We start from the raw sequence: 19,793 nt of genomic DNA, 5'->3' as shown, positions 1-19,793 counted from the left end.
TCGACGGCACCATGGGGAGTAGTCATATTGTCAGTCTTCACGCTACAACCCACAACTCAATACACCTTCCAATGGTCTCCGGAATTTCTACAACAAATATAAAACTACAGTGATTGGGCTTTTACATGCACTCCTATATCCTACGCCTTGCGGTCAGTGATCTTGCTCAAGAACGCGCGGAACGCGTCCCGCCTCAACCTATCCCCCTTAACTACCTCCTGAGCCCCAGGCTCAGGCACCAGATCAATCATAGCGTTAATCTCCGCCACCGCCTTCTTCTGATACTCCTCATAGCGCTTGGGAATGTTTAACCCCTGCTCGTCGTTGTACATGTCCTTCACAGCTTGCTCCCGCACAGCTTGGTCTGCACCCTTCTTCCCGTAGTTCTCATACAGGAGTTCTTTCTGCGCGTCGGTGCCGTACGTGAGTGCTGTGCACACGCACCAGGAGCACTTGCCGTCGATGATATCTGTACCTATCTTGCCGATTTCCTCTTCCGTACCGTGGTAGTCTAGGTAGTCGTCTTGTACCTGGAAGAACTCGCCCATGGGGATGAGGATGCGGTCGGCTTCTTTGTACGGCTCGATGGTCTTTCCGTTGAGTTCGTATACATCCGGAACGCCACACATACGCATGGCGAGCGCGACACTGAGGTAGAAGGAGTAGAATGCAGTCTTGTATCGCACGATGAAGGTGTGTTTGTCGAGGTTGTATTTGCGAATGTCGATGTTATCTTCCGGAGCGGTAATCAGATCGACGAGCTGACCCATCTCGGTTTTGTACGTGACCTGTAGCACGTTCGTGTCAGATGATGAAAACATAACAGAAGAGGATGTGAATGACACACCTCCTGGAACAACTCCAAGAGATCCACGTAGTAGGTCTCCCGCCTGAAGTGGGTCTTCAGGAGGTGGTAAATAGCACCCTCAAGCATGAACGAGTCGTTGATGGCAACGTTGTGAACTTTTCCGAGGCCCTTAACATCATGGACGCGGTACCAACAAGGTTGACCGCGCCGCGAGATGGAGCCGTCCATCATGTCATCTGAGACGAGGAAGAAGGCTTGTAGCTATAAATATAAGGGAGTGTCATTGGTTGAGTATATGGAAGAAGCCGATAAGGAGCTGAATCGTACGAGTTCGATGCACCAGCCGAGCAAGGCAGCTTTGAAGTACTCGTCATCAGTGAGAGGCCGGTTTAGAAGGATAGCAACAGTATCGACGACAGATATACCGCGATTGAGTTTTCCTCCCGGAACGTTGTAAGTCAGGTTCTAGAAGACGCAAATCAATCGAGGCAGGATGTCGAGAAGATCCAACGAAGCAGAAGAATGACCATCAACATCACTGTTCATACAACCTACGAAAATCACTTACTTCGTTGAACCATGTTACAGCGTCCTCGGGCATCTTCTCCGATTTCATGTGCTCAATGAGCTCCTCCCGGATACGCTCGAAAACGGCGAGGAACTTGTTACGCTTGTCTGCTTTCGACATCGTGTACGTGTGTATGGCAGGTGAGGTTGGATGTACAGTGCTTGATGAAATTGGGTCTGGTATCAATGGACTTTTAGAAGCAAGGGAGACCGAGTCTAGGGCACGGTACTTCTGCGCAACGATGAAAGCAAAAACTAGGAAAAGTACTGGTACAAGACAATATATCCTTGGGCGTTGAGCGAGTATGGCTGTAGATGTTTAAGGTCGCAAGAAACCAATAACGAGTGGTCAGATGGCTTTGCCGCTTTAAATTATCTGACCAGAGGCAGAATGAGACCACTTTTAAATTTTACTGAGACCCGATATCTAAATCGATGCCTTCTGAAGTTACAACAGGGTCCCGAGCGTCTTCTTTTTTCCAAGTGTTCGTTGTCTTTCAAGGTCTGACTGTCATGACAGCAAAGAAGACGAACTCGGACGCGACTAGGATGCGCAGTCGCTCCCCAATGAAGATATTTGTTTGAAATATATCGGCCGACGACGAATGAACTGTCATCCGATCGTCCTTACTAGTTCGAAGACCCGCACACGGTGCACCTTGCTTGTAATGTTTTAGATAAGATGAAAATAATGAGATCGGACGCGAAGTACTGACCGAACAGGGCAGTGCACCTTGGTATATCATTCTATATAAGCAGAAATGGTAGGTATCGAAGGTGCTCTAACAAACAAAATGGTCTCCTCATATCACATACATGAGTACCCTACAGGAAATTACATATTTTGTCGAGTAGAGATACCACCATTGGATGCACTTGTCCGAATTTTAGACCGATAGTGCATCACCAGCTCACCAGCCTGACGCCAGAAATAATGCCGCACAGCAGCTAAAGTCATATCCAGCGGCAGAACAGAGTCATTGCAGAGTATTTCGTACAGGTCTTCACCCCTGGCACGATCCTGTGAGTGTTGACTACCATCGTGCGCTGGGGAATGCAGCGATGTAGGACTGCCAGATATCTTGTCTAGTTTTTCTTGAACCTGTATGTGGTGTTAATTGCTGCATTGTTTACACAGAGAATGAACTCACATGATGGGTCAGCTTGCGAACTCTGAGGAACCTGCTTGACGTTAATTTGGACTGAGACCTTTTGAAGAACATCTATTAGGATACACGGTGAGTGTCGAATAAATTCCACTGACGTGTTGAGCAACTCAGGCAGTGGCGCATATCCCGGCTCTGTGCCCGGCCAAGGCAACAGTACAAAAGAGACCTTCACAATGGGTGGGCTTGTAATTTTGTTGAATAGCAGGTATTCAGCGAGCCACAGAGGTATCGTCGACTCCAACTTGTACACGTCAGCCCATGTCGTTGACACGCTGCCCCTATAGACAGTTCTCCACCCAGGATATACTTCGTCAGATATCAATATCGTCATTGCTGGAGGCAACATCAAAGTGGGAGCGTCGCTAGACGTGGGAGGTGAGATTGGGTTTGCCAGGAGCAATTGTACAGGTGATTTTTCAGCGGTCTCTGGAGGTGCCTGGGAAAGCAATAGTCAGGGAGACAAAATTTATCGCATCCACTGGATTCACCTCTGGAGCAGTTGGTGTCTCAGCTAGATTGCCAGAAGGACTAGATATAGGAGAGCCCGGCACCGTGTCGCTGGTCGCTTTTCTCACAGTGCCTTTACCGAGACTCTTCAGACGTCCGATGAACCCGCTGCCGCCACTAGGAGTGCTTGGTGTCGGTGTTGCCAGACCACTCGAAGGACCACTCCATGCAGAAAAATCCCCACCATCTGACAGTGCAGTGCTCGCCGTAGACCCGCGTCGCGCGTGGGGGGAGAAGTAATCCACATCCCGAGACGCACTGGGGGGCGAACTCACTGGATCAAGACCGTGCGTGCGTATCGGTCGCGGAACTGGAGTGTCATCGTTTTGGGGCGATTGGGGTATGGTAGATAACGGTGGAGGAGATTTCAGCGCAATGAGTGGTATCATTGGGGTAAGGAGAGGGCTGGGTCGGGTCAAAGAAGGAAGGGAAGGAAGGACAGCGGGCAAACTAGTGGCTGATGTGACAACCGCAGTACTAACAGGAACTCGAGACGGCCTTGTTGAAGACTCGGAGGAACGCCGCAGTGTGGAAGTAGAATGGTTCCCATTCAATTCTAGTGGCAGCGGAGCTGCGGTGCGATGCAACGCTGAGTGACCCTCGGAACCGTGGGTGTCGCGTTTACGACGAATGCGTTGTTCCTCGCGAATAAAACCCAGGAACAAATTTCGTAGGACCCACCTGCCAATATTGACTGAAGTGCATATTTAGATCAGATGACACCTAACGCAAAGGAGGATATCCTTACATCGGAGTTCATCGGTAAAATGCCTGTCGTGGTCGAAACCAGCTTCGTCTGCATATATCTCGGCATCGAAACAGCGCTCGTTGATATGCACAGTGAGGACACCGGCTTTCGTGTCCACAGATGACCAAGATGAACTGACAGCTTCACCCTCGATGCGCTCTCGGACTGCTTCGAGTGCTTCACGAGGACTCCGCTCTTTGTCTCCTCCCGTCACACTCCCGTTGTCACGACGCGGCCCACTGCCAGAAGTACTGCCGCATCTGCTCGCAGCACGTACCTCCTCACGGGCAAACCAACCTCTGCAGACTCCTCGTACGATATCCCAAACGGCGACCTCGCCATTCGTATCTACCGTTAGCGCATGCATGCGATCGTTTAGCAGGATAGCCCGCACGAGGCCATGAGAACCTGGTATCACTGCATCTGGACTGGCATTCAGAGGATTGGCATCAGTAGCGAATTCCCGAGATTCATATGCGGATCGATGGTCATGCGCTGGATCGGCCTCGCTGTGCGACATCGAGATATCACTTTTCATGCTTCGAAGGGTGTTGGGGGGCATGAGGGTGGAACAGTGCTGGAAGACAGCATGGAGTGGTGAACGTCCTCCAGGAACGGAGGCGATGGATGCAGCAGAGTATAATGTTGCAACCTCGGGATCGCGTCCACGCAGAGCGAATGAAGAAGGGGAGAAAGGGGGACCGTCAGGAGAGGTGAGTCGTACAAGTGATGTGAGCGGAACACCTGGGTACGCTGCTATCGTATCATCCCTACGACCTAGTTGATAGTTCAGTATTGAGAATTTAACATAAAGGTGTAAGTGCACCTTGATGTATTGATGACGGCGCAGACCACTGTATAGGATCTGGTGCATGGGAAACATGCCTCCTCGAGATCGTAGCAACGGAACCATCAGCAATATGTTCTCTCTCCTCATCTAAGACTCGTTTCGTTACGCGTTTCGGCAGCCTCCAGCGACTGATACTCGAGTTACCGGAGGCAGTCCAAAGAAGGCCGTCATCCGCAGTCACAATTGTATTGATACCTTCGCCCACTTCAATAGAAGATTCCCGCGCAACAACCATACAGGCACCGTCAGCAACGTCTGCACATCCCTCCACGTCGACTTTGCACACATTACCCGACTTGTCGCCAGAGTAGAACACCTCGAGTGAGGAATGCGTTGAATGTAGAGACCAAACAGAATCTGTGTGGTATGCAAATGTGTGTAGGCATCGCTGAGATGACAATGACCAGAGTTTGATGGATGCTAATGAGAACAGTATTCAGTAAAGTATTCGGAGACTTATGAGGATTTGCATACCGTCTGCAGAACCTGTGAGGAGCTGCCCAAATTCATTAGAAAAAATCAGGTCGAAACGTTCGTAACTTACGTATCTTGAGTCGTCTGAAATCAAAATGGCTCTGATATTATCCGTGTGGCCGACGAGCTTCCCTGTCCTCTTTCCAGAACGCGGATCCCACATCCTGATGACACGTTCTGGAGATCCACTTGCGATAGCGTGTCCGTACGGGTCGGAGGCTATCGCATATACAGAGGCTTTTGGCGCGGTAGCATCAGGTGGGTTGAGAGTAAGGAATGGTTCGGGTGTTGTCGATGCTCTGGTGAGATCCCAGAGTTTGATGGTGCGGTCAAATGAGCCAGAGGCTATCCAATTCTGTTCGCGACTAAACACGTGTCAGTATGAACCATTATATTTGAGAAATTCATACCAAAGTGAGAGACAGCGCGCATAATCGGCATGAGATCCAATTGCAGAGGGGTCAGTGGGAGAAATGGCATGGGGATGCCATGCCTTTATGGTTCCATCAGACGATGCAGAAACAACTGCTTGCGGTCAGCTCGTTACGCGCCACAGCATTCCATGCGCTTACCTGTCTGGTTGTAATTACAGAGTAAGAGATCGTTCACCCAGTCTGTATGGGTCTGCGCACACTGACGGAAGCTGGAAGGCTACAAGAGATGCTTCCAGTTACACGCAACATAATGAATGTTGTATCTCACCGATCCTGATGCCAATGCATCGACGTCTAACTGCCACTGGAGTTCATATGGCAACTGGTCAGTTGCGCTGCCTCTTGGCCTTCGTCCACCACCCTCCTTTACATCTCCTAGTACATCTCCGTCTCGTCTCTCATCTTCCTCAGCCTCCTCGGGAAGTGTTTCATCGCCCATCCCCGTCAACATTTCCCACCTATCTATCCTGTCTCTGCGGCGCCTGCCATCATGTCTACGCTTGAACGGAAGTCCCAAATCCCATGATATAACGAGTCCATCCCTTCCACCGGTATATAGGATGCCTTCCGGTGTGTTCCGACCTTCGAGACGCGTGGTCGTGTCGAGCGCGAGGGACATGGCGCCCAGTCGATGCCTGGGATGAGAATTCTCAGAAATGCTCTTGGATTCGGCCAGTAGTGTATGAGAGGGTATGAGGAGCGGGCGTATAGAACCATTGCGAGGGACTCCAAACGGTGGCAGCCTGAGCCGTGGAACATCGTCCGTGGGTGGAGGTATGACATATGATACCCGTCGCCTGGGAGGTGCCATGTGCAGTAAGAAATATACAGATTTACATACAGGTATACGGGTTATATGGTATACAGAAGGACGCGTTGCACGTCGACGAGCTGTGGTCGGACGCTGTGGTCGACGGTGAGGAAGGAGTGTCAAGTGTTGTTGAATGTATTTGGTGCCTGGTCAATGTTGTACCTGTGCATGAGATCAGGGCTAATCTAATCTTATCCACTTTGACTTTATACCACGTTATACCATCACCCGCATGACCGTTGGTGACTAGAGCAATATCTCGCAATTTTCTATTTTCAAAGACTGCTTGGGACGTCGAATAATCGCTCATAGCAGGCAAAGTCTGAGCACAGACGGCGATGATTCTGATCTCGATGACTTAACTTCATACCTCGCTGCCGAAGCATGGCAAGCGCTTCCGCTTCTGTTGCACCAGGCAACCTATGAAAGCAGACCTAAAATCCCAGACCCCAATGACATACTACCACTCGATACCCTTCCAGGTCAACGACACGCTCGCAGCATATGGCTTGACTATTGATCCTGAATTCGCCTCAGAGATTCATCCATAACGTGCTGCGCGACTTTATCAGCGAAGTTTGTGCACCCCCGGTCCCCCTCCTGTTTAGTCTTCAAATTTTGTTCGTTGAATACCTACTCAGAATGGTCTGACCTCATCTTTTCACACTTTGTAGACCATGTCATAGTGCTATGCATTATGTCGCTAGTAATGACGAACTCGCTCAAGGCTTCTACACAGTCGACCTCCTCTTGTCTCGGGAGGACATGCTAAAGTGGAGGAAATATGCCTCAAAGCAACGATGGGGAGTCAAAAGAGGATGACTGTCTATCTAAGTCTTCCCACAATTTGGACCTACATATGCCAATTCCTCATTAATCTGTGTTCACGTTTTGCGGGACATACACAAGTATTGTACACAGCTGTGGGGAAACAGAGAGAAACAGGCGGTCGCACCGGCCTTTCGCCCTTTGATATCATGTTTCTTCTCGGACACCTTCGCCTCACCTCCTTCCATGCATTTTCAATCTGACCGTAGCTTCGTGGCGGCGATACCATGTAAACAATGTCATCGTCAGTGCAGAGAGAACGGTCCACGCGACGAGAACACCTGCATTGCGCGGGAGGTACGAGTGGGTATCGAATACTATCGTCCGAATCGCCTGGGACCTAATACCACGGATGAACACATGGCAGGTGTGCACACTGGGACACTCACAGATTCCTGTACAGTATGAACATCCAAACTTAGCATGTAGATCTGAGAAACTGTGGGCTAGGACTTACCAAAAGGGAAAGACAATGCCGAAACCAAAGAAGGCAGGCTGCAGTTCATGTGCAATGATTGAAGACGAGAGATTAGCAATGATCTGATAGGCCGTGCGTGAGCTCCTGGTCTACGGAGATAACTCGACGGATACAACTTACGAAGGAGAACAGGAAGACAGGAGTGAAATTTTCTCCAAGCACGGTGAGCATGGACTCCATGGCCAGTCCAAGCGTACTCGTGCCTAGGTAAACATACATCCACATGAGGAGGAAGCCACCCGCAGCTGAAAATCTACCAAAGAGATCAGACAACAGCCACTCAAGGTTGCCACGCATACCTCGTGTTCATGGGAAGTCCGAATGCCAAGCTGACGAGGGTGTATGTCAAGCTCATAGGTATGTAGATCAGTAATGGTACGGCAAAGCGAAGTCGGAGGTAGGAAGAAAATCGGAGGTGTTCCTGTACGAGCGCGAGAGCAGCCGCATTTGCTGAAGCCTGTGTGGGGGTGAGCTTCACCAACAAATGAAAGTAGGAGAATTACCACAATGAACCTGTAAAGTTGTTATTAAACGTAAGGATAACTCTACAAAAAAACATACGTGAATATACATAGATAAATCTGCCCAATAACCACGACGGCAGACGCAACAGGCGCGCTGGAACATCATGAGCGCTGGCATCAGAGGTGATAACCACGACTCACTTAAATGGCCGAAGGTTGACACTGGTCCAGCTAATTCCAGGAGAAATCGTCTGTGGAGCTTGTGCAATTAGTTGCAAGGCGGTTTCATTGACCTGACCCTGCGCATAGATTTGCGCTAAGTATTGCTGCGCAGAAGCAGTAGCGAGAGACGACGTAATCTCCCCAAGGAGGTTGTTGGAAATCGGAATCACGTAAGTGCCAGCAGAGATTTCTTGACGAGCCTAAATAAGCGAGTATCTACGGTCAGCCGCCATGTGACACGTGTGGGTTGGGGCTGCACACCTCAGCATAGTAGACAGTGATCAAGGAAGTGGGGTTGAACGTGCTATCTCCAGTTTGCCTCGCGCCAGACAGCTTATCAGTAGCGTTTGTCTCGACTGGGGAAGATGAATGCCCGAAGATGCAATGCACAAAGAGGTGACTCACCGACAAGAGCCAACCAAACTTGCTCATTGATGACTGCCTGCATCACGTCATCGTCGCTCCCTAATACGGTGGGGTCGACTTGGCTCCAGCCCAGTTTCTGTCCTGGCGTAGTATTGTTGTCGATAGCTGCCCATAGTGCATGTCCGATACTGTTGTTGTCGCGATCAATGAACCAAGCGGTAAGATTGCTTGTCAGTCCATTCGAATATGCTAGCGCAGCCCAGTACCTGCAAAGATGTTGGCATGACAAACCTCGCCAACCGATTGAACTCAGGTGCTCACACTGATAGGCATATCCACATCAGAAGGAGGGTGATACCAACTGATTGAAAGATAATGCTCAAGTACGCTCTTCGGATGTGAGCTATATCCGGGGAAAAGACTGGAAGGATACAATATGTCAAATGAACTTGATTGCGAGTCACGGACTCACAAGAGGATGAGCAGGGTTGCGGGCGCTTCTTGTCTGTATCATCCACTCCTACCAGCTCGTCAATGATTTGCACTTCTGTGACGAATACATTTCTTTGGGCGGGTTCCCTATGTGCGAGTTCAACGTCTTTGGCATTTTCAGCGGCCATGGTAGACAAGAGAAAACGGTGGAAACAAACCAACTCGGAGCCTCTGAATTGGTATTGGTATTATATTTATGCGGGACCAGAAGCCATCAAATCCTTGAACGTGTCCCTTATGACACTTGGCAGTGATGGTAGTAAAGGGGTGATAAATAGCAGAAGACCCCCATAGGGCATGCAAGACTCACAAGGCTCAATTTTCAAATCAGAACCAAGATGGGGTAACTTCAAGTTCATCATATGTGTAACAGCAGAAGAAACTACCGCCTTCATTCCAACTGTGATCCGTGCGTATCTGGTCAAGCAGCAAAAGCAGTTTCAGTTTAATAAACCTTGAATGGTAGAATCCGATAAATACAAATGAGGGAACGTCCAGCTAGCTCGGTAGTACTGACTTTGATACTTAAGTTACCCTGAACCTGACAAACGGACACGAGCAGGTCGATGATCCACTTTGCCTGTTCATATAAGGCATGGACAAGGGTTTAGCGGCACGCCTGAAGGCTGAGAGTAGTTACTCCGGGGCCTTGTCAATTTCGGGCTCCATTGGGGGCTACCATGGTCCATGGGGTACGAGGCGCAACTAATTTTGAGGCCTCGGAGATGTGGACAAGCAATGCTAGGTGCCTAGTGAGTGACTAACCGGGCTGTACTAATCCCAAGCTGGGCTCTGTAGGATATAAGTATATCCGAGGATTCCGAATTTCTGATCACGTAGCAGACAAGAAAAAATATGTAACTTACTAAGTGGCGTTGATACAACATCAAGATCAGACACAAGTCGGACGCACGTACGTGAAGGAAGCTAGCTATATAGCTAGTGCAGGGAGAAGGTGCTTAATTATAACCTGTGCCTAGTGGAAAGAATAAAAAAGTTCGGATACGGGGAATCGAACCCCGAGCTACCGCGAGCCCTATTGATGAGAGGCGGTAATGTTAACCATTACACCATATCCGATTGGTAAGTAGTTAGTTTGTTAATTGTACTACTTACCTGCCAGTCCCTCACATGTATACGGACTGCTAAGTAAGTGCCACACTAAGAGTAAGACTTGGACATTCATCCCACCATTCATCATGTTCCCTCCTCGCATATGGACGACAACGGCGCCGATTCTGCGAGCGTCGCATACTATTCGGGGCGTGCCAGTTCTTGCTCAAAATTACCTACGGGTTCGACCATCGACATCCACCATTCGCTCAACGCCCCTACGCCAACTTTCGACGACATCTCCTCGGCATGCTCAGTATACGCGCTTTCCATCTGAAAAACACAGACACTTTTCGGGAGCGGTGATAGACAACCGGATGAAGATTGTCATTGCGCTTGCTGCAGTCGGAGGAACATATTATATCGTGCAGTACGTGTGCAAGCACTACTTGCGATGCTGTCTCACTTTAGCCCTCAAGTCTAGAGCAAGTCCCTGAGACGGGTAGGTGGCGATTCATGGATATAAGTCCCAAGTACGAGACAAAGGTAAGTGCAAGTTTGTCCCACGGGAACAATCCTTCATAACCTTCCCCTTGCAGCTTGCACAGGCAGCATATGATGAGCTCTTGGCCGAATTCCGAGGCAAGATACTACCCTCCAATCATCCAGTCACCCGACACGTCCAGGGAGTGGTTACTCGTATTCTTGAATCATCGGATCTTGGTCATCTGCGTTCCAGCGAGCCTCGCCGGTCCCTAGTGGAAGCAATAGATAATTTCTGGAGCGAAGACCCATTCACCGCTGGGAGACCTTCCGGGGAGTCGTCTACCCCAGAAAGCGGAGGTAAAGAGTGGAACTTGCTTGTTGTGAATGATCCATCCGTTGTAAACGCCATGGCCACTTTTGGTTCGCTCTTGAGCTGCCTCTGGGAGTGACTCCTTGACATATATGTGGCAACAGGAAATATCGTGGTGTTTACCGGAATTTTGCCTATATGCAAGGACGAACAGGGTTTGGCTGCTGTCCTCGGACATGGTACGCGATTCTGTAAAGGAAAACCTGCATAACTCAAACCATTCCGCAGAAATCGCCCACGTGGGTACGATAGCATGATACAACATGCATGCGTATTCTAAACACTCCTTCACCAGTTGCTCGACATGCTTCTGAACGCTATTCGTCCTCCAAAGTATTCCTGGCGGTCGCATTTCTTCTGCAAACGGTCTTGGGTTTCGATTTCGGAATCACCAACCTCATAAGCACGTTGCTACTGGAGCTACCAAATTCGCGGACTCAGGAATACGAGGGTGTGTTTCTTCCAGTATACACATGGAAATGCTGACGTCGGGGATGTAGCCGATACTATCGGCATGCAGGTCACTGCAAAGGCATGTTTTGACCCCCAGGCTGCTGTGGAGTGAGTGATTTAGGATTTCCGTTGACTGGGTTATATATGCGTGACATTTATAGAATGCATACACGGCTTGCAAAATACGAACAAGCGCATGGAGGATCGAGTTTGGAATTCTTGCGCACACATCCTGGTGCAGAACGGAGAATCAAAGTCAGTGCAGTGTTGCTACTTTAGCTTGATGTTCTCATTTATTTCGTCAGCATCTCGAGGAACTCATACCAGATGCTTACTCCGTACAAGCCAGCAGTCCTCAATGCGCAGGCATACAAGACTCTCTGAGTCGGTTCAGGGAGTTTGCTCCTAGATGGTCGTAGATTATCTACCAGACTTATTATAAGATATCTGTTTGTGAGTACATTCGAATTCTCTTGCTCCTCATTTTTATCTGTGCGATGTTCGACTCAGACGTACAGATTACATACTGTTCTGAGAAAATGTACGGCGTCTTTGGACCGTTCGCACTATCTGTCATTATAACGAACATAAAATATTACTTCAGTCCTGTGTTGGTCCTGTGTCTCTATCGTCACATTCACAACATCGATCCGTCCATAAGTAAGGAACAACTTTTCTTTCTTTTTGCTGTCGCATACGCAGCCCAGTGCCCCTAGGACGGACCCTGTGTCTTGACTTCCGGTTCGGCCTGCGTTCGCGGAACATCTACTCTGATCATAACAGGATTCTGAGTTGTGATGTCAACACATGCAGGTATTTCATACCCAATACATAGAAGACTTGATCTTACCATAGGAATGCCGTCGTCACATTTCCTGAAAACGAGCCGGCGATTCAATCTGCATATCGTCCATAGTTACCATGTATGTCCCGTAGTTTTGCTTTGGACGACTTACGAGACTAATAGTGCATTCGCAAAAACTGTTTAACAATCAGTCGGTCAATTTAGAGCAACGTAGACACGGTTTCTTACCATTGGCTTGTATAATATACAAACCAAACCACACATCTACATGCATTTGTTTAGGAAAGACCAAGTCCGCCCGAATGGAACGAACTCACAAGTTCCTTGAAGGTACAAACACTGAACTATTTAGCATGCGATTGATTTGGCAAAAAGGAGACATCTTACTGCCGCCATAACCGACAGTGACATTAAGCTTGAAAATTCATTGTTCAGAGAAGACTTGGTAGTGTAAAAGAGGTATACCTAGTTGCCAAACCATTTTCTGTGCAGGAGACATAAATAGACCAGAATACATGTAAGATGGCCAATTTCCTACCAATCGTCCACAAAATCAGGCAGTCAATTATTGTTGTGGTCCTGAGAAGGATGTGAATGCAGGCAGGAGAGGTAAACCCACACCTACTCCACAATATGGCGTCCCTGGGCCTGCTTCTGTTTTTTCAGACTCCAGGTAACACCCACAGTAATTGTTATATCGCAGATTGCACGACTGGTGAACCCGATCATAATCCAGACATTCTGTTCAACCAAAAAGTGTGCGATACTTGTCATAGAGAATGCCTTTATGACGACAAAGAGTGTTGCCAGCTCAGCGACTACACAGAAGATTTCTGAGAGGATTGGGAAGAAAACCTTTCCAGAAAGCTTCCAAAGCCGATATGTGTAGAATGACTAGACAGTACGAATGAGATGCCACATAAGAAGCCTACTTTGCATTACTTGCCTGGGCTATAAATGCCGTCACGTTGCTGAGTAAAACAGTGATAATCGCGCTGACCGGAAGGACATCCAGCTTTGATGGGTCACCATATGCAGTCACCGTCATGGTCCACATTGTGAATATTACAGTGAAGAAGTGGCCAAGTTGAAATAAGCTGAAATGAATTGCTTAGGGACAAAATAAAAGAGAACAGGCAGAGCGCACACGACCGCTGCCACCTGATCAGAATAAGAGTGTCGTCAATCAGTCGAGCACCGCATGATTTGCCCTTGAGTGACTTAACTGTTGCTTTGAAGCTCGAGCTGTCGATGAACCTTGTGAAGTATACATAGGTTTGGATAACAAGGCAGCCAAAGAGTGCTGCGGTTACAAGTGCACCAACTTGCATTGGCCCAATCACCAATCGCGGGTCAAAATTTGTGGTTGTATCCTCGGAGCTGATAGCGATCATAGTGGCTGAAGTGGACCCCCTACGAAGATAAACACAGGTTTTTCGTGGTTGGATGTGTCTGGGAGGTATTTCATCTGCCGTACGAGACGGCGCGCGAGTGGAGATTACCTAGCTGCTCGTTATCGTGCGTGGTGGTATATCATGAGTTGTCTAGTCATGAGAATGTACTTACCAGATCAGCTCAAAGCAAAGCAAGAGTCTTCGAATCACTATTTTGGAATATTCACCACAGCGACACCGCGGAACAAGGAGCGCGGCTAAATAACACATCCGCAACGACGCCGCGTGTTTGCGAGGCCATAGTCCTCAACATCATGACTTGTCAGGTCCTAGATGAGCAGCGGTTAGCAGTTATGGATCATTTCCCACCTAACTCACAGATCAGCGGCCCAGGAGGGAAAAGAAGTGCGATGACACGGCCCTGCTGTCCACATTTTACTTTTGTAAGACGGGATCTGTACCTAACTAAACATTTCTGCCTGCAGCCTGTGGCGCCTGGTCATTGGTCGAGTAGTACTAATTGTAATAAGTGTCACGAGAACCCCGGATAATACCTATAGAACCCAGATGCACATCCAGACAGAAAGTAGGCCTGATGGCCATTTCTCCCAGGTACATGTCCGGAAATTTTTGGGGAAAATAGGTCTTCTCCCAGATGCATGGTCCGGACATTGGTGGGGCATTTAGGATGGACCCAGATCGCAGTCCGGACATAGGAGTTAGGTCTCAGGGATCGAGTAGTCAGCCATTTAGACTAGGCGTGTTGAGTGAGGTCGTCTAGCACAAAACTCACTGCTAGTTCGACTCCATTCAGGTAGCTACTTTTTGTAAATACCAACACATTTCAAGAATTCATTCGAACTTATTGGCCGCTGCCAGTGTTACGTTTGAAAAATGTTGCAAGCTGCTCTAGCTAGTATCATACTAGAACAGCATTCCAAGGTTCACCTTTTTTTCGCCAGCTATTCCTATAATTTCCTATTCAAATGAATATCATTGATCTAATCAACCCACTGCCCTTCATTGCTAGTCGATGGATTGGGCAAGGGAAAAAGTATGACATCAAAATTTAGCACTCGTTGTTCTCCAGGCCCGAGAAGCAGCATCAGCTATTCCTCCCGCTAACTCAGCCTGCTTGCCATCGCACAACCTTTCTGTCGCTGAATTCATCAATCTTCCATTGTCACCCCCCTCCTCGGTCATGGTTACGGTTCACGCTGATCAATGGTTTAGAAAAGATCGACAACATTTCTTACCTAGCGTTAGGACCAATTCCTTCGTTTCGTTCAATGTGACGGCAGCATTCCAGTGCTATCATTATGCACTCCTGCAGTCAATGACTTCCTCTGCATGCTAACCGCTGCGGGCCCAAAGTCACCTCCGCAGGTATCGAAGTTCCAGCTGTTGATCTGCCGCTGTTCGATGAACTTCTGAAGGTCATGGGCCAGTTGGTTGAAGCAGGGAGACTGTCGAGGAAGCGAAAACGGGTTCAAGCCACTCAGGAGGAAGATATAGATCAATAGATTATTCTGTGTCTATAGCATGCACGTTTGCTCCAAAATATGTCTCGTAGTGAAAAAAAACGCGTCCCACAGCAACCCTACAGCGACAACAGCACCTAGATCCCATGTCCGGACAAATTTTCACTCCTAGCCAGACCCAGCGCCGCGTCTGGACAAAATTTACGAAAAATTGTCCGGACATCTGGGGATCTGGGCTCTATAGGCATTGCCCGGGGTCCTGCGTCACGACGACGCGGGTCTATCGGTATGAAAGCGTGGCTACTACTTTCAGCAGTTGGTGTGTTGCAAATGAGTTTATTCCACGTCGCAGCTGCGTCACCAGGCATTAATTACGTCGCAAGGTTTCTTGAACCCCGAGGATTTAAGGTTTCGTGACCATGCATCTTGTGGCCACATTTCCGTCAATTCTTACATACTTCGTTATTACATTGAGGCATCGAGGTATTTCGATAAGTACCTGAGTTGCAAATAGCGAAGATGATTCCAGAGGTTGCCGACAGGGTTGGATGCGATCGAGATGCTGACGGCTAAGATTGAGAGTATGAAGGCGACTGGCTGAGACGGCAGAGTGGTTGAAGGGTCTGAAGAGAGCTAGTGGGGAGTGGGGCTCATCGGATAAACTTTGCAGTAGCGCTTGAGGGGCCTGCTTATTTACATTATGAGCTTGCATACAATACGAGTACAAAGGGCGGTATCTGTATAGAGTTGAGGTACAAACGAGAAAGGCACAAAGATCTCTGTTCCAAGGGCCGCTCGCTACGATGGCATCAAGAATCGTGGGTGGCATAGGATGTATTTCATTCATCATCAAGAGCTGAGTGAAAGGGTGAGCACTGTGGCACGGGTAACATTACTGAAGACTTGCTATTGGTCCAAGCAACGAAGATGGCCTTAGTGGTCTCATCGCTCATGTCCATCATGTATCGGTATGCTTCGAGGGCTGCTCCAGTTTTACCCGACCGAACGAGTGCATGGTAGCGTTGCTGGTTTGCGGTTTGCCACAAGGACTTGAGGTCCCAACCGAAAAGCTGCACAGGTATGCAGTTGAGCATAAAAAGGAATTTTGGATGCCATATCAACGTACCATGACAAAGTCCTCGTACATAGAATGAATGTCCAATGTAGCAAAGAAAGCGCCGGTGTTGACAGCTGCTGTGAAGTGGGTAGCAGCTTCTTTGTGGAGGGCGCCATTCGTGGCAGTGGTTCCCAGCTGGACTTGCAAATACGCCTGATATGCAAAGTCAGCAAGAATATGACCCTGGGCTTGATTGAGTGCATGATTAAGTGCATGATACTTACTTCTACGACACGAGCAGCGAGAGGATCCGGGTTAGGACGGGCAGCTAGCCCTTGGACGAGCAGCATTGCCTCTTCATGTTTATTGGCATTGAAGTATGCGATTGCCTGAAACCCGTATTGAAGAGCGGAGTATGCAAGAACAGTTTAACCTACCTCGATCAAGGATAAGAAAAAAGACGTCTTTGAGTCTCCCGGGCCATGCGTGAACGTGGACGCGAGGCCAAAGGCTATTGTCGCGTCCCAGATCTGTTGCTTCCCGCAGAGGGCGATACCTTTGGCAAGATAGCCTGACAATGAGGGCCGTATGTTGATGGACTATGTCACAATCAATATGAGCCTATTTTAAGGGAGCACGATGGGCATACTTGCCTTGTTCGCATCACAAAGTGCGCGGTCCCAGTCGAGTTTGCGTGCCATAACGAGCGAGCGGTTGGCGTAGGAAGTGTCGTTGTTGGCATCAGTGCTGATCTCTTGAGTGAGTATCTTTTCAGCCGCAGACAAGTCCCCGCTGATGCATGCCTTGCAAGCGGTCGTGGTGATGGTGAGGATCTGCATGAAAACCGGTCAAATCATGTTATACGAGTGAAGGGTGTGAACATACCTTTAAATCAGAGTCTTGAGCCTTGGAATGAAAATCCGCGAGATGAGAGAGCGAATGGGCGGGAAATAAACGGAAAGTACCTTTGACGCCTTCGTCTCGGGAGCTTCCTCTGGCCGAGCTTCCTTAGGTACCTTCCACTCTGAGACCATCTCATCTCCACCTCCGCTGAGGACATGATTCCCATCCCTGGAAAAAGTGACACATTCCGCCCAGCTTGAGTGCTGGAAGATGGAGATGTTTTGTTGATCTGAGTGCCGCCAGAGACGGACCTGCTCGTCGGGAGATGCGGAAGCGACGAGCGTGCCCGCAGGATGAATGGCAATAGAGTTGACCTTGCAAGTGTGACCTATCCAGGGATCACCGACTTGCTTCCAGGTGGATGTATCCCACTCCCGAATGCTGGGATCGGCATCATCGCCTGATGAGAGAAGGCGTGAGCCATCGGGCATCCACGCGAGTGAGAAGTTCCATTGTGTGTGAGCCTTGAACTTTGCGACGGGTGCTCTCGTAGATGAATTATAGATTTCGATGTTGCTGTCTGTTGCGATGGCAAGAAGTTCGCCAGAAGGCGAATACTGAACGCAGTTGACTTCACGGCGAATACTGAACGCTTGTTGCTTCCATGTTTTCGTGTTCCACAGCTTTGTTGTCTTGTCTGGTGAACCAGTAGCCAGAACTGTACCGTCAGGATAAAAGTCTAACGCGTAGATTGGTCGGGAGTGGGCTTTGATTGCTTGGGTGAGCGATTCTCCAGTGTCTCCATGCCAGGCGATGAGTTCTCCCTTCTCATCACCACTTGCTATGATTTGGCCATTTCGTGATACCGCCAATCCAAGCACGTTGGCGCGATGTCCCTTCATCTTCTTCAACAAAACACCTGTTTTCAAGTCCCAGAGACGAAGCATCTTGTCGGCCGAGCCAGTAACCATACGTTTTCTATCAGGGAAAACTGCTATAGCATGTATGGTGTTTGTATTATCTTTGAAAACTCGAAAGGGTTCGGTGCTTGGAATGAGCTGCGACATTTTACTGGAAGCCGATGATGTTGAACACGGCCAAAGTGTTAGGCGGAGGAATTCCGAGTCTTGCTCTAAGATGCAGAGGTGCACGTACTGGCCGTTCTTGTGTCGCTTCTACGTTTACCTGCTTCGCTTTTCCATAAACGTGAAAAAGAAGCAAGGGTCACTTTGAAAGCTATATGGACCTTGCTTGTTTTTCACATTCCTGAAGTTTCAAGCTTCAAGGTCGTTCTGGAATATTATAAGGGCCAGGTGCGGTCGTGACGCGCCTGTGACATCCTCAAACACTTGCATGTCACCTTGAAATATCATTCAAATGTTGCTCGAATTTTATTACCTGAGTCCTGTTTATTCAACACTGACAACTTACAAGCATCAATAGGCGATCCGGGCTCAATATTCACCAGCCGTACCCACTACACCTCCAAACTCTCAGTGGCCACTGCACCAATACTTCTGAAGTTCTACGCACACGTCACGACCGCGGCAGGACCGCGTCAAAATAACTATGCCCACATTATAATACAGAGCAATTCGATTTCACTTGCGACAATTTCAGACTCTCAACAAAAGTCAAGAGTCCACGTGCGTCTAGCATAGACCACATCATGGCGCGCAGCAAGTAGGCGCCTATCTTACGCAGCCTAGTCTGCGTAGCCCGCGGCTCACGGCATCACTCTCAGACCAGGTGAGTCTGCAATTTTACCTTTTCTGACGCAGAAGAGAGCCCAGACCCCCTCGTTCTAGGCACCACATCTGCAGATGACATTGACATCCATGAGGTCGATGGCGAAGCAGCATTCAGCGCGTCTATCGACATTCGTCTCTGGTAAAAACGAATGCGCGTGGCTGGCGTGGTCTGCGTGGAGTTTATTGCTCGAGGTGAGTGCATCATCTCATCTTCATCTTCCATCCTTACAGCCCTTCTCACAGGGCGCATATGGTTACTCACCTTCTTCACCTCTCCCTCACCTTCTCCCTCATCTAGTTCACTCTCCGTTCGTGCTGCAGGAAGCGGGTCCTGGCACGTCGCTCTCTGTCTTATAGAGCACAACCGGCCCACTTTTGTAAATGGGAGGCTCAGAAAGGACTCCTGGAGGCAGATCATCCAGCACTGGACGGAAGGTGACCCTGCGCGCGGCTTGCATCTTCCTCTTCGAGACTGGCCTGCTGATTGGATGCGAGGCAAGAACAAGGCACTGTTCGCCTCCAAGTACAAGCAGCGCGCTGTGATTACACTAGAGTGCCTCGAGCGGTGAGCATCTCACCTCTGTGTGTGTGCGTCCGACACTAACTGTCTTTGTTTCCAAACAGATTTGGTGGAAATGAGGCCGGTTCCTGGTAGCTTGTCTAACCGTTCGCGTTATCATATCACAATAAACATAAAATATAACTTCTGTCCTGTATCTCTATTGTCGCATTCACAACATTGATCCGTCCATAAGTAAGGAACAACTTTTCTTTCTTTCTGCTGTCGCATACGCAGCCCAGTGCCCCTAGGACGGACCCTGTTTCTTCTTGACTTCCGGTTCGGCCTGCGTTCGTGTAACATCTACTCTGATCATAACAGGA

At 48.9% G+C, this 19,793-nt stretch overlaps 8 protein-coding genes and 1 non-coding gene across 9 annotated transcripts; 4 read left to right on the top strand and 5 right to left on the bottom strand.

Annotated features, from left to right (window-relative positions):
• Positions 1–140: 140 nt before the first annotated feature.
• EDB91DRAFT_1078632 (farnesyl-pyrophosphate synthetase) lies at positions 141–1,496 on the bottom strand (the record flags this gene model as incomplete). Its single annotated transcript, XM_041315047.1, has 4 exons — positions 141–788; positions 848–1,069; positions 1,136–1,273; positions 1,377–1,496. The coding sequence occupies 4 exons, from the start codon at positions 1,494–1,496 to the stop codon at positions 141–143; spliced, it is 1,128 nt and encodes a 375-aa protein (XP_041181935.1).
• Positions 1,497–2,073: 577 nt separating this feature from the next.
• On the bottom strand, positions 2,074–6,539 carry EDB91DRAFT_1108492 (uncharacterized protein). Its single transcript, XM_041317556.1, has 11 exons — positions 5,826–6,539; positions 5,696–5,774; positions 5,534–5,648; positions 5,194–5,488; positions 5,124–5,145; positions 4,626–5,069; positions 3,800–4,576; positions 3,033–3,745; positions 2,640–2,980; positions 2,527–2,584; positions 2,074–2,477 (listed from the first exon to the last, which is right to left on the bottom strand). Exons 1-11 carry the CDS (start codon positions 6,366–6,368, stop codon positions 2,211–2,213), a joined length of 3,654 nt encoding a protein of 1,217 aa, XP_041181934.1. The 5' UTR covers positions 6,369–6,539; the 3' UTR covers positions 2,074–2,210.
• Positions 6,540–7,024: 485 nt separating this feature from the next.
• On the bottom strand, positions 7,025–9,212 carry EDB91DRAFT_699039 (uncharacterized protein). Its single transcript, XM_041328140.1, has 12 exons — positions 9,199–9,212; positions 9,048–9,147; positions 8,766–8,992; positions 8,622–8,716; positions 8,340–8,560; positions 8,236–8,292; positions 8,178–8,187; positions 7,974–8,131; positions 7,795–7,927; positions 7,654–7,736; positions 7,586–7,591; positions 7,025–7,536 (listed from the first exon to the last, which is right to left on the bottom strand). Exons 2-12 carry the CDS (start codon positions 9,065–9,067, stop codon positions 7,371–7,373), a joined length of 1,176 nt encoding a protein of 391 aa, XP_041181932.1. The 5' UTR covers positions 9,068–9,147; positions 9,199–9,212; the 3' UTR covers positions 7,025–7,370.
• On the top strand, positions 7,035–7,190 carry EDB91DRAFT_1045886 (uncharacterized protein; the record flags this gene model as incomplete). The annotated part of the gene is made up of 1 exon (XM_041313218.1): positions 7,035–7,190. A coding segment is annotated over one exon (156 nt), but the record flags the coding sequence as incomplete, so codon positions are not given.
• Positions 9,213–10,215: 1,003 nt separating the features above from the next.
• EDB91DRAFT_t37 lies at positions 10,216–10,298 on the bottom strand. Its single transcript has one exon. It is a non-coding gene; the product is annotated as a tRNA-Glu (tRNA).
• A 58-nt stretch (positions 10,299–10,356) lies between these two features.
• On the top strand, positions 10,357–12,186 carry EDB91DRAFT_1108472 (peptidase family M48-domain-containing protein). The gene is given in 11 exon segments (XM_041317555.1): positions 10,357–10,701; positions 10,721–10,722; positions 10,753–10,817; positions 10,871–11,177; positions 11,232–11,306; positions 11,356–11,370; positions 11,423–11,578; positions 11,628–11,688; positions 11,742–11,835; positions 11,886–12,033; positions 12,091–12,186. The coding sequence occupies 10 exon segments, from the start codon at positions 10,418–10,420 to the stop codon at positions 11,997–11,999; spliced, it is 1,173 nt and encodes a 390-aa protein (XP_041181931.1). The 5' UTR covers positions 10,357–10,417; the 3' UTR covers positions 12,000–12,033; positions 12,091–12,186.
• EDB91DRAFT_699009 (uncharacterized protein) lies at positions 12,141–13,941 on the bottom strand. Its single transcript, XM_041328139.1, has 12 exons — positions 13,612–13,941; positions 13,533–13,546; positions 13,332–13,482; positions 13,011–13,279; positions 12,924–12,964; positions 12,851–12,869; positions 12,773–12,800; positions 12,703–12,724; positions 12,614–12,649; positions 12,537–12,561; positions 12,431–12,479; positions 12,141–12,367 (listed from the first exon to the last, which is right to left on the bottom strand). The coding sequence occupies exons 1-12, from the start codon at positions 13,777–13,779 to the stop codon at positions 12,293–12,295; spliced, it is 897 nt and encodes a 298-aa protein (XP_041181930.1). The 5' UTR covers positions 13,780–13,941; the 3' UTR covers positions 12,141–12,292.
• Positions 13,942–14,685: 744 nt separating this feature from the next.
• EDB91DRAFT_1108446 (uncharacterized protein) lies at positions 14,686–15,302 on the top strand (the record flags this gene model as incomplete). Its single annotated transcript, XM_041317552.1, has 3 exons — positions 14,686–14,808; positions 14,853–15,040; positions 15,216–15,302. Exons 1-3 carry the CDS (start codon positions 14,766–14,768, stop codon positions 15,300–15,302), a joined length of 318 nt encoding a protein of 105 aa, XP_041181929.1. The 5' UTR covers positions 14,686–14,765.
• Positions 15,303–19,053: 3,751 nt separating this feature from the next.
• On the top strand, positions 19,054–19,741 carry EDB91DRAFT_1108438 (uncharacterized protein). The gene is made up of 3 exons (XM_041317551.1): positions 19,054–19,103; positions 19,155–19,476; positions 19,536–19,741. Exons 1-3 carry the CDS (start codon positions 19,061–19,063, stop codon positions 19,564–19,566), a joined length of 396 nt encoding a protein of 131 aa, XP_041181928.1. The 5' UTR covers positions 19,054–19,060; the 3' UTR covers positions 19,567–19,741.
• Positions 19,742–19,793: the final 52 nt, after the last annotated feature.

Source organism: Suillus paluster (assembly GCF_016628075.1).
Source record: "Suillus paluster strain FC165 chromosome Unknown EDB91scaffold_6, whole genome shotgun sequence".
Classification (NCBI taxonomy): Eukaryota; Fungi; Basidiomycota; class Agaricomycetes; order Boletales; family Suillaceae; genus Suillus; species Suillus paluster.
This window is presented reverse-complemented; position numbering and strand designations above follow the sequence as displayed.

Bases quoted from the DNA above. Each gene is read 5' to 3' on its own strand.
- EDB91DRAFT_1108492 (XM_041317556.1), bottom strand. From the start codon at position 6,368: ATGGCACCTCCCAGGCGACGGGTATCATATGTCATACCTCCACCCACG. The intron at 5,649-5,695 runs GTAAGCGCATGG...GACCGCAAGCAG, and splicing joins CTGTAATTACAACCAGACAG to TTGTTTCTGCATCGTCTGAT. The intron at 5,146-5,193 runs GTAAGTTACGAA...GAATTTGGGCAG, and splicing joins TTTCAGACGACTCAAGATAC to CTCCTCACAGGTTCTGCAGA.
- EDB91DRAFT_699039 (XM_041328140.1), bottom strand. From the start codon at position 9,067: ATGTGGATATGCCTATCAGT. The intron at 8,561-8,621 runs GTGTGCAGCCCC...TCGCTTATTTAG, and splicing joins TCACTGTCTACTATGCTGAG to GCTCGTCAAGAAATCTCTGC. The intron at 7,737-7,794 runs GTAAGTTGTATC...ACGGCCTATCAG, and splicing joins CTGTCTTCCTGTTCTCCTTC to ATCATTGCTAATCTCTCGTC.
- EDB91DRAFT_1108472 (XM_041317555.1), top strand. From the start codon at position 10,418: ATGTTCCCTCCTCGCATATGGACGACAACGGCGCCGATTCTGCGAGCG. The intron at 11,689-11,741 runs GTGAGTGATTTA...TGACATTTATAG, and splicing joins GACCCCCAGGCTGCTGTGGA to AATGCATACACGGCTTGCAA. The intron at 11,836-11,885 runs GTCAGTGCAGTG...TTATTTCGTCAG, and splicing joins GTGCAGAACGGAGAATCAAA to CATCTCGAGGAACTCATACC.
- EDB91DRAFT_699009 (XM_041328139.1), bottom strand. From the start codon at position 13,779: ATGATCGCTATCAGCTCCGAGGATACAACCACAAATTTTGACCCGCGA. The intron at 12,725-12,772 runs GTAAGATGTCTC...TAAATAGTTCAG, and splicing joins CACTGTCGGTTATGGCGGCA to TGTTTGTACCTTCAAGGAAC. The intron at 12,562-12,613 runs GTAAGAAACCGT...ATTGTTAAACAG, and splicing joins GTATATTATACAAGCCAATG to TTTTTGCGAATGCACTATTA.
- EDB91DRAFT_1108438 (XM_041317551.1), top strand. From the start codon at position 19,061: ATGCGCGTGGCTGGCGTGGTCTGCGTGGAGTTTATTGCTCGAG. The intron at 19,104-19,154 runs GTGAGTGCATCA...CCCTTCTCACAG, and splicing joins CGTGGAGTTTATTGCTCGAG to GGCGCATATGGTTACTCACC. The intron at 19,477-19,535 runs GTGAGCATCTCA...GTTTCCAAACAG, and splicing joins ACACTAGAGTGCCTCGAGCG to ATTTGGTGGAAATGAGGCCG.